Genomic DNA, 16,137 nt, shown 5'->3' on the forward strand with positions numbered 1-16,137 from the left:
TTCAAATAACAAGCAAAACAAGCAAATTAAGGCTCCAGAATGTTAATTAGTTAAAGTAACAAGGTTTAATCATACACAAGCAAATCAAACAAATTAAGGATCTATCTAAGCAGAAGATATCACAAAGATTAAAGAGCTCCAGCCAAATTTAATCAAGCATAATTAGACACTGTGTTTTCACCTCATAAAGAGAGGCTAGCGTTTTCAAGGAAGACCTAGATGGAACTATGGAGGTTAGTGGCTGGACGGAGCAAGTGATGCGATTCTGAGGGTGTGAGGGAGGACTGAGGAGCTCGAGAGGAAGGAGATGCTGCTGAAAGTGGAGACTAGGGTTAGTGGGTTCCCGTTTCTCCTTCCTTTTTTCTTTTTAACAGTGAAACGACGTCGTTTTCATTCAAAAGGTGAAAACTTGTCGTATTGCCATTCGGTTTGACCGACCGATTTTCAATCGGTTCAAAAACGGTTTTTAAATTTGACGGTTATAATTTTTAACCAAACCGCAATTCTTGTCCTCACGGTTCGCACCAATTTTCATAACCTTGCAAAAATCAAAACTAATCCATAAAATAGAAATTTTAAAATTAAGATATCGAGAGAGGTACTGGTGACGAGAGAGAGCACAGAGGAAGTGATAAGACTGGGTGAATAGATAGCATAAGTGCACAACAATGGCAGATCGGCGATGAGGCCTCGCTGACATTACATAGCTACGGAGACGGTAGAAAGAGAACAGATAGCATCAACAACATTAAAGAGATGGGAGTGATTCAGGACAAAGAAACGGGGTCGTACTCATCTATCGACGGGTAAGTGAATAGAGATTGGACTGTAGTCCATACTTATCAGAACCGAACCAGATTGATCACTAATTCAACCGATAAATTATTTTCATTCAATTAATTTGGTCATAAACTCATAATTAAATAAAAATATAAAATTATAAAAAAATTAAAAATAAAATTTTTGGGACTAATCATTTTTAGTATTTTTTATGACTATTTGACCAGTACAAACACTAAATTTTCTTTAATAAATAATTTTTATTAATTTATGTATGCAAATTATAGAAAAATATGGGTGCAAACTATATTAATTACTCTGATAAATATAGGTATAAACTATATACTTTTTGTATGCAAAATTTCTGTAAATATGAGTAAATATTATTATTAAATACTGACAAAAAAATAATATTTACTAGTTACAGTGACGGACTAAAAAAATTTTAAAAGTGGAGGCAAAAATATATATACTAAAATAAATTTTGTTAAACATTATTAATTATATAAAAATACAAAAATTAAAAAGAATTCACTTTCATTCTTAAAATACTACTATTCATTAAATATAATTTATGAAAAAATAATTTTTTATTTCTAAAACTTGAACTTAAAAAATTTTAATTAAATTATAGATAATTTGTTATCCTAACTAATTTTTTTATACATATTTAATAATAAAAACTAAATCAATTGGCATATTAGTGCCTAACGATACACTAGTATTTATAATTTGAAATTAGAATTATATATAAATTCTAAAAAAATTAAATCTCTATATGAAAAGTATGTTTATATAAAATAATAGAAATTTAATTTATAATTTTTTTCTTTCTTTCTTTTTAAAATAATTAAATTTGTTATATATTTTTTAATTTAATTTTGCTATAATGTTAGATGAAAAATTTTATGCATCTGTGTAATTATGTATTGTAATTAAAAATATGTTTCATTACTATTTCTAAAAATAAAAAATCTATTATAAATTATTAAATTAATCAATTCATTTTAAAATTTTATATGCAACATAGATACATATAATAGAACAAAAGTAAAAAAAAACAAATAATAACGATGAATAAATTCAGAATAAAATAAAATATATAAAGTCATGAAGAGAATAAAATATTAGATTAATACCTAAACTCTCACTACTAGAAAACTAGTTATTACAGATGGATATTTTCGATGAAATTTATCCCACGAAAATACAGACGAAATTTTAGAGGAATTTTTTGTCAAAAAACAAAAAAATAAATTAGTATAAATTACAAACAAAAAAAGTCCGTCGATAATTCTTTCAAAAAAATTATTTTTTTTTGTGGGAAATAGTTGACAAAAAATTCATCTGTAATTAAATAGAAAAAAATGCAGCGTTTTATTAAATTATTACACACAAAAAATTTGTCTGTAATTTAAAATTTTTCGTCGAAAAATATTAAAGTAAGCGTTGTGACCAAAAAGCACCGCGTTTGAATCATGATACTTCTACAAATCTCCACGCTCATCCCTTCCAAATCCTCCATCAGCGGCGCATCTCAGCTTTGGTTCAGTCGCACCGAAGCTCCGTCATAGCCCTTCCAATGGATCTTCTCCGTCACGCTCTCTTCCGTTCCTCCTCCTCCTCTGTCGCCGCCTCTGCTGCCATTGTTCGATCGTTCCTCTGAGTTTTTGTCTTCTTCCGCCGCTGCCGCCACAGCTTGCGTCGCACGAGCCCCCTCCTTGCTGTTGCTTAGGGTTCAATTTTTCTGTGCCAATTTTAGGTTTATCAATTTTTCCTCGCAGTTTCTATCTTTTTGTTGTTGTTGATGCTGATTGAGCTTCTTGTTCCTGTTGCAGTTTCTATCACATGCTGGTATCTCGAAACATATGGTAATTTTGCCCTTTCCATTCTCTTTCTTCTATTTAAATTTTTCTAATTTCCAGCTTAGGGATTCGATCACCTGTTCTGAGCTTGTTCCATGATTCTACACTATTTGTGATTTTTTTTGTGTGTAGATAAATGCATTGCTTTCAATCATTCATCTTAGTATTTTTTATTCTTATACAATGTGCGAAATACTTGGATTTCAATTTTATATATATAGCTTGAAGAGGCTTTCTGAAACTTTTTCAGTTTCACCATTATAAGCTGGTTTAATCTATTTCCTCTCATATTGTATGCATGTTTGTTTATTCTGTTTGGTTAATTGTTTTTGGAACCCTAGAATTGCACATTCTTAATTAATTAGTGTTCTAGCAATACAGTGAAATTCGTTGAACTCTTATAGATATAGAATGGAATTGAACTTCTAGATTATGGCTTCTCTTAATCACTTATTGCAGCAGATAGATTTATCTATGCAGAAATTGTAGTATTAGGATTATTTATTGCAGTATTATTCTCTCTTCTGTGATTTGGAAGTTGTAGAAGTAGTTAGGTGATATGTTAAGATAGAATATTGAAAGGTTCCTTTTTTTTTCTCCTTCTGTTTTATGACCTTCTTTTCAGCTTAAATATTAATGGAAAATAAAATTAACTTTGTCTATGACCTACTTGGCTGAGGAGTGAGGAGCAGATACTCCGGGATGATATCAAGTTTGGTGGAAAAGTCCAAACAGCTTTTCATGAAAGATATCAGGTTAGTGCACTGATTGATTCTATGGATTTGTCAAATAGGAATTGGTTACTGACCTGGTTATTTTGGTGGCAGGATGCTGCCCAAGTATAATGTCACTGCCACGTTAAGGTTGGTTTCAAATTAGTAAGGAACATGATTTATTTCCTTTTTTCTTTTCGAAGGTGTTTTTGTTTTTGGTATATATACTGCAAATGAATTTGATTTTCACTTTTTTTGTCTGTTTGGTTTATGATTTTATTTTCCGTTTGGTATAAGAGGTATGCATTTCATGCAAAGATTGCAAATGCTGATTAGTTTTGTTGGCTTATATGATTTGGCAGGTCTCAGGACAAACCTCTGGCTGCAATGCAATTTTTGTATTGACCAGAGCTTGCTTCTCTTGCCATAAGTGCGATGCAGTTACTAGCTTTGGTATATCTTATTTGTTACTAAATCGGATTTCTCTATTGACTTTAGGTTGACAAGCTTGGAAAGGAATCCCTTATTAACTGTGCCAAGACCAGCATGTCGTCAAAGTTGATATCTGGTGACAATGACTTCTTTGCCAACTTGGTATGTTTGAAGTTTAGTTCTCGAAAAGGTTAAATTTTGGGGATATGGACTGCGCAATTGCAAAAAGGAGTTTCAGTTCTCATCATGTGGGCTTATGGTTCTGGTGGTTTTGGTTATTTACACAGGTTGTAGAGGTAGTGCAAGTTGTAAAGATGACCAATGCTAGGGGGGAAGTTAAATACCCAATCAAGGTTAGTTTTTCGAATTCCTTTTCATCTTATTGTTTATATGGCTTGCTCCTAGGTGAAACTAAAACACTCTATTTTCAGCATGTGTTGAGAATCTGTGATGTGTACTTCAATTAGTTAAATCTTGCCTTTACGTGCTTTAATTATCACGGTCATTCTCTGGATTTTATCCTCTGTCCTTTTTTTTGGTTCACCATTATTATAGGGAATCAATATATTGAAGGCTCATGGAAAAAGTGCTAGAGACAGCTTTCTAATGAATGGTTATGCTCTAAATACTGGCCGTGCAGCTCAAGGAATGCCTCTTAGGGTTGCCCCTACAAAAATTGCCCGTCTTGATTTTAATCTTCAAAAGACTAAAATGCAATTGGGTGTTCAAGTATTAGTTACTGATCCCAGAGAGCTTGAGAAAATTCGTCAAAGGTAATATTAGTACAATTTATGCTTAAATCTTCTGTCAGTGACATATGATCATGCCTTCCATATTATTCTAAAAAAAATTCTTGCCAAACTCCCTTTCATATTTCAGCGGGAATATTTATTTTGTTGTTAAAAATTAAAGTGTTATATAGCAACACCGCTGTTGTTCACCATATATTGCTAAGTGTTAAATTTTAAAATGATCTTAAGAATTGGCCAGGGGTTTCCCGTTGTGTACACTGAAATTTTCCCTTTATAGATTTTTCCCTTTGATTATTGTTATGGTTAATAATTCTATATTTTTGCAATTTCTTAAAATAGTAAATAACTGTGTAATGCCAATGTCTTTTATTGTGGAAATTTGCTTGTGCTTTTTCTAAAACAATATTCTTACCACCTCAAAATAAAATAATATCCAAGTTTCACTCCATGGCTTGGCAATTGGTCATTTTATTACGTATTGCAGAGAGGCTGATATGACTAAGGAACGCATTGAAAAACTATTGAAAGCTGGAGCCAATGTTGTTCTGACTACTAATGGAATTGATGACATGGCACTCAAGGTATATTAGTTTCTTTTTTTCTTTGAAATTCTTAATAGTTTTTACTTTCTGCAAGAGACATTAGTTGTAATTATTTCATTTAGGCATGTGAAGAAAATAACTAATTTTTTTTATTATGCTTTACATGTTGATAAGGAAAAGAATGCCTATGTAGGATTAATATAGCTTAGTTACCACCACATCTAGGATTCTTCCTTTTTAGGCATCACACCAAAGAACTTATGTTTTTATCATATATTTGCATTGAGTGACTAAATTTGATATTTTGAATAATATTTTTTACAATGTTGGGTGCAGGCAAATCAATGCGTCTGTTGCTAGGAGGAACTTAGGGGTGCATGTCTTATTTGAATAATATTTTCTTCTACTTCAATTCTTACTATTTTTTATTTATTTATTTAATTGATTCATTTATGTTGTTTTCTCTTCAGACACTGCATTTTCATGTTCATATAATTGTTGTGAATTAAAGCCTCTTCTCTTCCTCAACTCAATGACAGTTCTTGATTGCTTAATTGATCAAAGACTTGTATAAAGTATCCAGTCACTGAATTGAATCTGAATCACTTGCTTTTAGACTTGTTCTGGTTTATTGCATTGTGTGCATTACATGTTCCAAATCTGCAATTGCTATTTGGCAGTGTCCATGATCTTTAAAAAGAACTAACCCTGAGAAATCTATGGAAGAGTTTCGAGCAGCTAGTCAAAAACTTGGTGATGGCGTGGGTGTAAAGTCTTTAATGCAAAGCACGGGACTTGGAATGATTGCTGACCAGGTAGTTTCTGCTTTTAATTATGAGTGTTTCTTAATCTAGTGTTAAGTTCTAAGCATTTTTAGGGGCTAATAGTTTCTTCTATTTATGTCCATATAGAACAATTCAATGTATCAAATCTCCAAAGTCAATGACTCATTTATAATTGAATTTGGTATAATAAAGCTGATTCACTTCTTCTAACATTATATGATGTCTTAATTTTTTGATAATTTTTTACCTCTCCTCTGGCTAATGCTTATCTTGTTTCTCTATTGAAAATTAAGTATAAAATGCATGGTTGAATCATTCTGTGTACTTGAAAAGGGTTATCATTCTGTGTACTTAGCCAATAAATAAACTGTTATCATTCTGTGTTGTGTTGTGTATTAATACCACTGCAAATAAATGAGTAATGCATCTTTTGTTCTGCAGCATTAAAACAAAGAAGATAGCTTTAATTATTAGTGGAATAAATGTTGCTTCTTTTTCTCAACTAATAAGTACCTATGCTGCAGCACCAAACACTACAGCTCTATGATCGTTTAAGCTTAACTGTTTCTCAATTATTTATGTACTAATTGCAATCTTTCTATTTGGTTTTACTATTCTTTTTACGCAACTCAGGCATCATGCCTTCCACATTTGGATATAAATAGGGTCCTTACTGCCCTCCCTAGTTCATTTCCACATCATTTCATTTATTCTTACTTATGTTTATTATTATTAGAATCGAGTTTGCTATATAAAAGCTATACATTGAAACTATAAAAACCAGTTTTGTTTGAACTTTCATCCAACAGACTCAGGAAGGAGTTGGAGCTCTTTGGACTGGGATTGTCTCCAATATAGCAAGAAGTGCTATCATTAATGCTGCTGAACTAGCCAGCTATGATCAAGTGAAACAGGTAATATTAAAGATTCTATGCACTTGCATTTCGGAGTATCTTTATATGCTTCCTCTATATTTTCTATTGACTAATTACTTTATTCATTCTTATTTTATTGTCACTATTTCAGTTTTTGTTCTACATATATATTCTTTTTCCTCTCTTTTTTTTGCAGTTGGCAGTTGGTATGCTAATTCGTTAACCGATGCTTCTATTTCAAGTTTGATATATGAAATACATTTATGCGTTGGTGTAAAGGTTTAGGAAGCTCACTTTGATTGCTGCATTTTATATTACAGATTAACAATCAGCACAATGTTGATGAGTAAGCACAAACTTTCATCTAAGGCATGGAAACATTTTCTCTTTTTATAATATGTTTATCTCCTACAAATGGATTATGATTTTTAATTGAAAATTGTTTGGCTTACGCAGTTGTTCAAGATTCAACTTAAAGCATAACTAAAATTAAAACCATAATTTTAAAAACCTTTATGAAACGAGGTAAACTATCTTAAGGGATTTCTAATCTAGCAATTCTCCACTGTTCCACAGCCTTCGCCAGCCTAACCGCCATGCGATCCCATCGCCACCGCCTTACAAACCTCCTCAATCCCAATAGAAAACACAAGTAATAACAATGCAAGTAAAACACAAGTATAACATGTATATCAAGAAATTCAAGAAGCAAATAATCATGTTATACAATTAGGCAAGCAATTCAAGTCGGCAAAGCAAATAAATAGATAGAAGATGCACATGATTAATGGCAGAACAAGCCACCAGGAGAAAGAGAAAACATTAATGGATCTTAGAAGAATTGAACAACTTTAACTTGGTTTGGCCCTAATTTTAGACTAGGTTTATGTTTATATTAAAGTGGTTAGCTACAAGAGCAGATTGTTGTATACACCTTTAGTGTATGCCACAGTATAGATTTTACAGGTTTTCTTTTTTTCAATAGTATTTGTTTTGAATTATAGTTGATGTATCAATACACTTTGTTGATGTATGGTTGTTACTTATTATTATAGTTGATGTATCAATATACTTTGTGTTTTGAATTATATTGACTTGCTTGTTTATAGTACTTTTCTTTTAGTTTGATAATACGATGAATTTGTTTATTATTTGAAATAATATAAATATTCAAATAAAAATTAGATAAAAATTTGTATTAAATTTATATTTATTTTGTATGAAAACAAGTTTATTTTGCAATGAAAAAATCTAAAAAAAAAATTATTTTACCTTACTGACGGATTTACAGACGAATTTTCTGTCTATATTCAGAGTGTTCAGAGTGTGAGATGATTTTCCAAGGTTTAAATTACAGACGAAAAATCTGTCGGAAATTCGTCTGTAATTACAGACGGAAAATCCGTCTATAATTACCGACAAAAAATCTGTCGGAAAATCTGTCTGTAATTATCGACGAAAAATTCGTCGAAAAATTCGTCTGTAATTACCGACGGAAAATCCATCGAAAAGTTCGACGTCCCAGGGAAATGGATGGAGAATTTACAGAGGGAAAATCCGTCGGTAAATAATTTTCGACGAGACTTTTACAGAGGGACAAAATCCGTCGGTAACAAAAAATCTGTCTGTAATAAAGACTAAATATGTCTGTAAATTTGTCTGTATTAATCCATTTTCTAGTTGTGGGACAGATTTTACCTATGTATAATGTTAACTCAACATGTGTTAAAGAACTATTGAAAGGGACAAAACGCCTCCTCTCATTCTCTTTTTTTTTTCCTCTCCTCTTCATGAACCAGAACACCACCAGACCAACTCTCTTCTCTCTTCTCCTATCCATCGTTTTTGGTCACCATCATAGCCAACATCCACCACCATTCTCTGTTCTCGCTGCACCACCCCACTGTCACGTCCACAACCATTCTCTATTCTTGCTGCACCACCCTACTGCTTCTTCTTCTTCTTCTTCTTCTTAAATACTTGAATTTGGTTCGGAATATGGTCTTATTAGTTGCCTTTTTCTGAATTTTAATGATTAAGTATAGATATTTACTTAAAGTATCAATTTTTATGTAAAAGAGTGATTTGGTGATTATGGGATATGTTAGTGTTTTGTTAAAAGCTGATTTTTAGAAAAATTCTTATGGATCCTCATAATAATACTCTTCGACAATTCAAATTTGATATCAGTTTTATTCTTGCATAATGTTCTAAGTTCAATCCAGTTGTATGTGTGTTGTGATAGTGTTGATGTTATTAGTGGACTGTTGTAGAGTAGTACTTGCAGAAACTGCATAAATGTTTCGAGATTTTGTGGTTGCTTGTTGTTGGAAAAATTGAGGTTCAGACAAAAATCTATCTAACAGCGGAAGTACCAAAAATAATTTTTCCACAACCTGTGCGATTAAATAGGCAATACCAAAGATATTCTAAACAGAAAATATAATGGCAGAAATTAAATAATCAAACACCAGAATTTTTATTGTGGGAAAACTCCCAAAAGAGGGACAAAAAACTCACGGACCTAGTCTAGTAAAATCTTTCACTATCAAAATAATAGGTACATAATCCGTCTTCCTAGTAGCACTAGAGCATCTCAACAATAAACAAAATACATTATCAAAACTGATAGAATCAACATAAATCTCCATAAAAATGGGTATCTCAAATCAGACAAAGGAAAAGATAATACAACTAGCAAGTTATATCCTAATGTTCATCTCTAAACCAGGAATAACATACTAAAATTTCATAAGAAATAGAGCAAGTTTACCAGATCAATGAGATCAAAATGGCACCATCATTTTTTTCTTTTTCTTTTTCTCTTCTTGTCGAGGCTCTCTCTTCTCCCTCACTGTTTCTTTTCTTTTTTTTTAAATGAGAGACACTTTAGATACTCTCTCTCTCTACTTTTTTTATTCTTAATGTAGATTTTGCCACTTTTTTTTCTTTTTATTCTTTTGGCTTGTGGGTCCCACTTGAGTTGGAGACCCACCAACAAATCTTCCCCTCATCGACTCAAGTGAGAATAGGCTAGTCCACCAAACCCGTCTTCTTTTTGAATAATCAAACTTCACTGCAGGTAAACTCTTAGTCATCATATCTGAACCATTATCATCAGTATGGATCTTCTCAAGTGCATATGACTTCATCTCAAGCGCTTGATGTATCCAATGATACCTCACCTCTATGTGTTTCGATCTAAAATGAAACGTCGGATTCTTGTTGATATGGATAGCATTTTGACTGTCACAAAATAACACAAACTTCTCTTGATGCTTAACTCTTGTAAAAATTTCTTCATGCACAAGAGTTTCTTAGAAGCTTCAACAACAGCAATGTATTCTTCCTTCGTAGTAGACAAAGCAACACATTTCTAAAGTTGAGATTGTCATGACACAGCTCCCCTTGCAAAAGTCATCATATAACCAGAAGTAGACTTTCTTGAATTAAGATCTCCAGTCATATCCGCATCCGTGTAACCATCCAACACAGGTTGGCTACTCCCAAAGTATAAACAAACTCTGGAAGTACCATTAAGGTATCTAAAAATCCATTTCGTTGCTTGCTAGTGTTCCTTTCCAAGTTTAAAGAAAAACTGACTAACAACTCCAACGACATGAGCAATATCCTGCCTGGTGCAAACCATAGCATACATCAAACTACCAACTGTAGATGCATATCTAATCTTCTTCATTTCTGCTTTCTCTTTCTCACTTGTAGGACATTGCCGCGAACTCAGCTTGAAATGACTAGCAAGTGAAGTACTAACAGATTTGGAATTACTCGTGCTAAACCTCTCTAAAACCTTCTTAATATACTTATGTTGCGACAACTACAGTTTTCCATTCTTCCTGTCACGAGTGATACTCATGCCAAGAATTTTCTTTGCAGGACCCAAATCCTTCGTAGCAAAGAATTTATTCAAATCTTTCTTAAGACTTTCAATCTTCTTAGTGTCATGACCAACAATAAACATGCCATCAACATAAAGCAAGAGAATTATAAAATCACTATCAAAAAATTTCTTGACATATTCACAATGATCAAAAGAAGTCTTACTATACCCATGACCTTCCATGAAGGAATCAAACTTCGTGTACCACTGCCTTGGTGCTTGCTTCAGCCCATATAAGCTCTTCTTCAACTTGCATACAAGGTACTCCTTTTCTTTAATCTCAAAACTCTCTGGTTGCTCCATATAAATTTCTTTATCTTTGTCACCGTGAAAGAACACAGTCTTCACATCAAGTTGCTCAACCTCTAAATTCAAACTAGCCGCTAATCCAAGCACAACTCGAATAGAAAACATCTTCACAATTAGAGAGAAAATCTCTTCAAAATTAATACCTTTCTTCTGTTGTGAGACATTTCACAACCAACCGAGCTTTGTACCTTGGCTGTGAGACATTTTAATCCACTTTCAATTTGAACACCCATTTATTCTTGAATGCTCTCTTATCACTCGGCAACTTCACAAATTCAAACGTATGATTCTCATGCAAGGATTTTATTTCTTCTTGCATGGCCTTCAACCAATCTTCTTTATGCTCATCAGACATAGCTTCCTGGTATCTCTCTAGTTCCCAAGTCTCATTGTACATCACATACTCATGTAGAGAGCATTTCTGAAAAGGATGAGGTCTCTATTAGATCTTTTCAATTCAGGCTTAACTGGTAGTACAAGTGGAACTTCAACATCTGGTGGAACTTCTACATCTGGCACCTCAGATTGAGGTGTAGGTTCATCATGCAAATCATCACCATCATTATTAATTTGTACATCTTTTCCATCAACAGGAGGTCTAGTAGAAGGACTAGGTTCATCATCAGCAGAATGTCTAACAGTTATTGTTGGCTTATCTGTCTTCTGAAGATCTTCAATAGTTTTGTCTTCAAGAAAAATCACATCTCTTATTTTATTGCTCACCGGATCCCATAATCTGTAACCAAAGTCTTCATGACCGTAACCCATGAAGATACACTGCTTTGACTTCCCATCAAGTTTGGACCTTTCATCTCTTAGAATGTGAACAAAAGCCCTGCAGCCGAACAATCGCAAGTGACTATAGGAGATATCTTTTTCTCTCCAAACTTTCTATAGAACATCACCATTTAGTGGAACTGAAGGAGAAAGGTTGATCAAATCTACTACAGTCCTCATCGCTTCACCCCAAAAGAATTTAGGCAACTTTACATGAGAGATCATACAGCTGATTCTATCATTAATAGTGCGATTTATTCTCTTTGCAACTCCTTTATATTGAGGAGTCTTAGGAACCATCTTATCAAACTTGATCCCATGTCCTTTATAATACTCTTCAAATGGACTCCTATAGCTCGAACACATTTCAATTTTCTTCCTGTTTCTCTTTCAACACTTGTATGGAAGTGTTTGAAGATACCGAGCACCTGGTCTTTAGATTTCAAAATAAAAGCCCATACTTTTCGAGAATAATCATCAATAAAATTTACAAAGTATGATGCACCGCCTAGTGTCTTAGCATTCATAGAGCAAATATCAGTGTGAACTAAATCTAGAACATGTGATCTCCAATGAGACCCAGAACTATGAAATGATACTCTAGCATGCTTTCTACAAAATAATGGGTACAAGTATTTAAAGTTGTAGCTTTCACTGGAAGTGAGTGCTTCTTGGCTAAGACGCTTAGTCCTTTCTCGGTCAAGTGACCAAGACATATATGCCACAAATCAGAAGAGAAATCATCAGCTACATTTACCTCTTCTTTGCACAACTTTGCTTGTAACCGGTAGAGAGTAGTACGACTATTGTCTTCTTTAGCAACAATGAGAGCCCCTTTAGTAATCTTGCATTTTCGACTACCAAAAGAAGTGCAATAACCCTCTTGATCCGATGCCTTTACTAAAATCAGATTGAACTGCATATCTGGCACATGCCTAACATTCTTCAACTACAACTTGCATCCCATGTTGGTTTCAAGCCACACATCACCCATACTAATGATATCACACACCCCTTTATCTCCCAATTTGATCTTGTCAAAATTTCCAACAGTATAAAAAGTAAAAAATTTGTGCCTCAGAGTGACATGACATGAGGCACCAGAATCCATAAATCCAAGTGGAATCATCACAGACTGGATTAACATAGTTTTCATCATATGTGATCATAATATCTTCATAAACAATAACAGCAGTTTCTTTATTATCTTTACCTCTGTCTTTGCTTCTTTTCCTTGATTGTTTTCTTTTCAAGAACATATAATACCTCTTGATATGCCCCGACTTGCCACCATGGTGACAAATGAATTCCTTTATTGGCTTGTACTTTCCTCTTGACTTGCTTTGACTGTTTGACCTGTCAGAACTGTCTGAGGTTTTCTACTTTGTCTTCTCTCCCGTGACTCTGAAACAAGTGCTTTTGACTGGGAGGAGACATTAATCAAACTTCGCTATCTTCTTCTGACTTATTCATTCAACATGCTCTCTTTAACCATTGCTAACGTTAACTTTCCTTTTAGAGCTGAATTAGTTAATCTCACAACCAAAACTTTCTAACTATTAGGCAAAGAACTCAACAACAACAAGAACAAGGCTTTCAACTCATGATTTGAAGTGATTTCATTATTTTTCAATTGGTTCACCATCTCCTGAAAAATACTCGAGTGCTTCGACATTGATTTACCTTCAATATACTTCATATTAACAAGCTTCCTAATCAAGAATGCTTTATTTTGCACATTTTTCTCTCGTGTTTAGTACCTATGGATTTATGCCCCCTCCGTAGGACCATACAAGTCCTTGTTATATAACATATCTTCCATGAGGGTCTTCCAAATCGAGTAATTTTTGGAATTCCATTTGACCATATTTGGCCCATGAGTATTTTCCTCCATTTAATTAACATAGAAATAAACAACTAAAGCTCTGGATACCACATTGTTGGAAAAATTAAGGTTCAAACTAGAACTTGTCTAACAGCGAAAGCACCAAAAATAATTTTTGCATAACCTGTGTGATTAAAGAAGCAACACCAAAGATACTCCAAGTAGCAAATATAATGGCAGAAATTAAATAATCAAACACCAGAATTTTTATCATGGAAACCCCCCCCAAAAGCCGGACGAAAAACCCACAGGACCTAGTCCAGTAAAATCTTCCACTATTAAAATAATGGGTACACAATCAGTATTTCTAATAGCACTAGGGCATCTCAACAATCAACAAAATACATCATAAAACTGATGGAATCAACATAAACCCTCCACAAAAGTGAGTATCTCAAATGAGACAAAAAAAAAGACAATACAACTAGCAAGTTATATCCTAATATTCTTCTCTACACCAGGCATAACATACTAAAATTTTATAAGAAATAGAGCAAATTTACCATATCAATAAGATCAAAATGACACCACCATTTTTCTCCTTTTCTTCTTCTCTTCTTGTCGAAGCTCTCCACTCCGTCACTGTTTCTTTTCTTTCTTTCAAATGAGACATTTTACACACATTCTCTCTCTCCACTTTTTCTTTTTATTCTTACAGTGACTTTTGCCACTTTTTTTATTCTTTTTTTAGCTTGTGGGTCCCATTTGAGTTAGAGACCCACCAACACTTATATGGATGGTATTTGCATTCAAGTAGTTGTTAGTCCATAAAAATTTACTGTCTTTATTTGATGTAAGGTTCTCTGTATGGGATGCAGATTTAAAATTTAGTGTGAAACTAAATAGAGACAGGGGTGAGTTAGTGAGAGAGGGACTGCGAGGGTAATGATGCGTGAGCATCTTTTCTTTATTTTCTTATTATTTTAGATATGAATATATTGAGTTTTATTGAGATTTTAGTGTTTGAAGCCTATTTGGATGCTGAGTAGTTCTATTGTTTTGATTATTTTAGGCAAATTTTGGATCAGTTTGACAGAGTCTGTGCAGAAGAAAAGAGAAGAATTTTGATTCTGTTTAGCGCCCAATCAATTTGAAATGCGTGCAGTCATTCTGTCAAGCTAACACTAAACGCAAACCTGGGCATTTAGCGCTAGGTGCCTCGTAACGTGTGCGAGCTCACTACCTTGTAGGGCGCTAAACGCCGAGCCTGACATTTAGCGCCAGGAAGACAGTAACGATTGGAAAGCTTATTGCCTAAGGAATTAGCAGTTGATTAGGTTAGAGGAGACTAAATCTCTAAGGAATTAGAGTTTAGTCAATTACAGTTTGCCATGAATTGAATCTCGCATGATTAAAATAGTTGGTAAGAAATATTAATCCAGAAAATAAATATCTCTAAAACCTTAACTGTTCTCTCACATACTTCTCACACCAAGTTTACTGTTTGCTTTCTTAATTCGTGATTTACTATTTAATGAAATTTGAACTCCAAAACACTACTTTCTGCTTGTTTGACTAAGTGAATCACTCAACTATTGTTGTTTGGTCCATCAATTCTCATGGGATCGACCCTCACTCACCTGAGGTATTACTTGGTACGACCCAATGTACTTGCCGATTAGTTTGTGGATTGTAAATTCTGTACCAGATAAGGAGAAGAAAAGGAGAGAGAGGATAGTCATGGCGACGCTGGAGTTGCCAAGGGTGAACAGCGAATTAGGGGGAGAAATATGACTTCGTGGTTTTGGTTCGGTTAAAAGAAGAAGAAGAATGATGTCGGTAAGGTGGTGTAGCAAAAACAAAGAATGATGGTAGATGTTGGTGATGATGGTGGCCGAAAATGGAGAGGAGAAGGAGAGAATGCAGATGATGGTGGTGGATGTTAGTGATGATGGTGACTGAAAATGGCCTGGTGGTGTTCTGGTTTGTAAAGAGGAGGAGATGAAAAAAGAAAAGAAAGAGAAAAAGAGCATTTTGTCCTTTTCAATAGTTCATTTTCACATGTTGACTTAATATTACACGTAGGCAAAATCCGTTAACTCTAAAAGGAGATATTAATAGAGGGATAGAATGTCTGATGAAGTTATTGATTAGGGCCCACAATGTTATTTTTCAATCGAAGAGGGCAGAATGAGTTAGTGAAATGGTCAAAAAACGGGTTGAAGTTTTACTCATTTTTATTTATGGTTATTTTACAAATAAAATAAACTAAAATATTTAAATTCAATTAAAAAAACCTAAAAAGACCGCAGTCCATAACTTTCTATACAGCAATTACATTAAGTTTTCCTAACACGCATACTTTTATGGCTCAGTGACTCGTCCACGTGTTCTACCAAGTTACTCTTCTAAAAAGGACGACAAACCTACTAGGATTAATTTTTTTTATATTGGATAAGAATTGGTGTAATCCTTTAATATTGAAAGTTATGGTGTTTTACAAAATTTTGGGGTTATAAAATTCGTAGAGTGCGAATTGTCAAATCATTTTTTTTAATTTATAGAGACAATACATAGACTGCGT

At 33.6% G+C, this 16,137-nt stretch overlaps 2 protein-coding genes across 6 annotated transcripts; both read left to right on the forward strand.

The window, feature by feature from the left end:
* The first annotated feature begins 2,249 nt into the window (after positions 1–2,249).
* Positions 2,250–5,899, forward strand: LOC148566405 (T-complex protein 1 subunit alpha-like). Of its 2 annotated transcripts, XM_088488536.1 has the most exons (10): positions 2,250–2,516; positions 2,619–2,651; positions 3,271–3,400; positions 3,473–3,508; positions 3,721–3,952; positions 4,078–4,143; positions 4,346–4,563; positions 5,027–5,123; positions 5,421–5,457; positions 5,765–5,899. In XM_088488536.1, exons 5-9 carry the CDS (start codon positions 3,905–3,907, stop codon positions 5,442–5,444), a joined length of 453 nt encoding a protein of 150 aa, XP_088344662.1. In that variant the 5' UTR covers positions 2,250–2,516; positions 2,619–2,651; positions 3,271–3,400; positions 3,473–3,508; positions 3,721–3,904; the 3' UTR covers positions 5,445–5,457; positions 5,765–5,899. The 2 variants fall into 2 exon arrangements, with proteins under 2 accessions (XP_088344662.1, XP_088344661.1); XM_088488535.1 differs by lacking the exon at positions 5,765–5,899 and having other exon boundaries at positions 5,421–5,659.
* On the forward strand, positions 5,766–7,530 carry LOC148566406 (uncharacterized). Of its 4 annotated transcripts, none has more exons than XR_015883610.1 (4): positions 5,766–5,899; positions 6,679–6,783; positions 6,941–7,090; positions 7,321–7,444. XR_015883610.1 is itself a non-coding variant. In XM_088488538.1 (4 exons), the coding sequence occupies exons 1-4, from the start codon at positions 5,804–5,806 to the stop codon at positions 7,385–7,387; spliced, it is 294 nt and encodes a 97-aa protein (XP_088344664.1). In that variant the 5' UTR covers positions 5,766–5,803; the 3' UTR covers positions 7,388–7,530. The 4 variants fall into 4 exon arrangements, 3 of the variants coding, with proteins under 3 accessions (XP_088344664.1, XP_088344665.1, XP_088344666.1); XM_088488538.1 differs by having other exon boundaries at positions 7,065–7,090; positions 7,321–7,530; XM_088488539.1 differs by having other exon boundaries at positions 7,065–7,113; positions 7,321–7,459.
* The last annotated feature ends 8,607 nt before the right edge of the window (positions 7,531–16,137 follow it).

The sequence above is a fragment of the Arachis ipaensis genome, chromosome B5 (assembly GCF_059453495.1).
Source record: "Arachis ipaensis isolate K30076 ecotype BB chromosome B5, ASM5945349v1, whole genome shotgun sequence".
Classification (NCBI taxonomy): domain Eukaryota; kingdom Viridiplantae; phylum Streptophyta; class Magnoliopsida; order Fabales; family Fabaceae; genus Arachis; species Arachis ipaensis.

Bases quoted from the DNA above. Each gene is read 5' to 3' on its own strand.
- LOC148566405 (XM_088488536.1), top strand. From the start codon at position 3,905: ATGTCGTCAAAGTTGATATCTGGTGACAATGACTTCTTTGCCAACTTG. The intron at 4,144-4,345 runs GTTAGTTTTTCG...CCATTATTATAG, and splicing joins AAGTTAAATACCCAATCAAG to GGAATCAATATATTGAAGGC. The intron at 5,124-5,420 runs GTATATTAGTTT...TGTTGGGTGCAG, and splicing joins TTGATGACATGGCACTCAAG to GCAAATCAATGCGTCTGTTG.
- LOC148566406 (XM_088488538.1), top strand. From the start codon at position 5,804: ATGGAAGAGTTTCGAGCAGCTAGTCAAAAACTTGGTGATGGCGTGGGT. The intron at 6,784-7,064 runs GTAATATTAAAG...TTTATATTACAG, and splicing joins GCTATGATCAAGTGAAACAG to ATTAACAATCAGCACAATGT. The intron at 7,091-7,320 runs GTAAGCACAAAC...ACTGTTCCACAG, and splicing joins AATCAGCACAATGTTGATGA to CCTTCGCCAGCCTAACCGCC.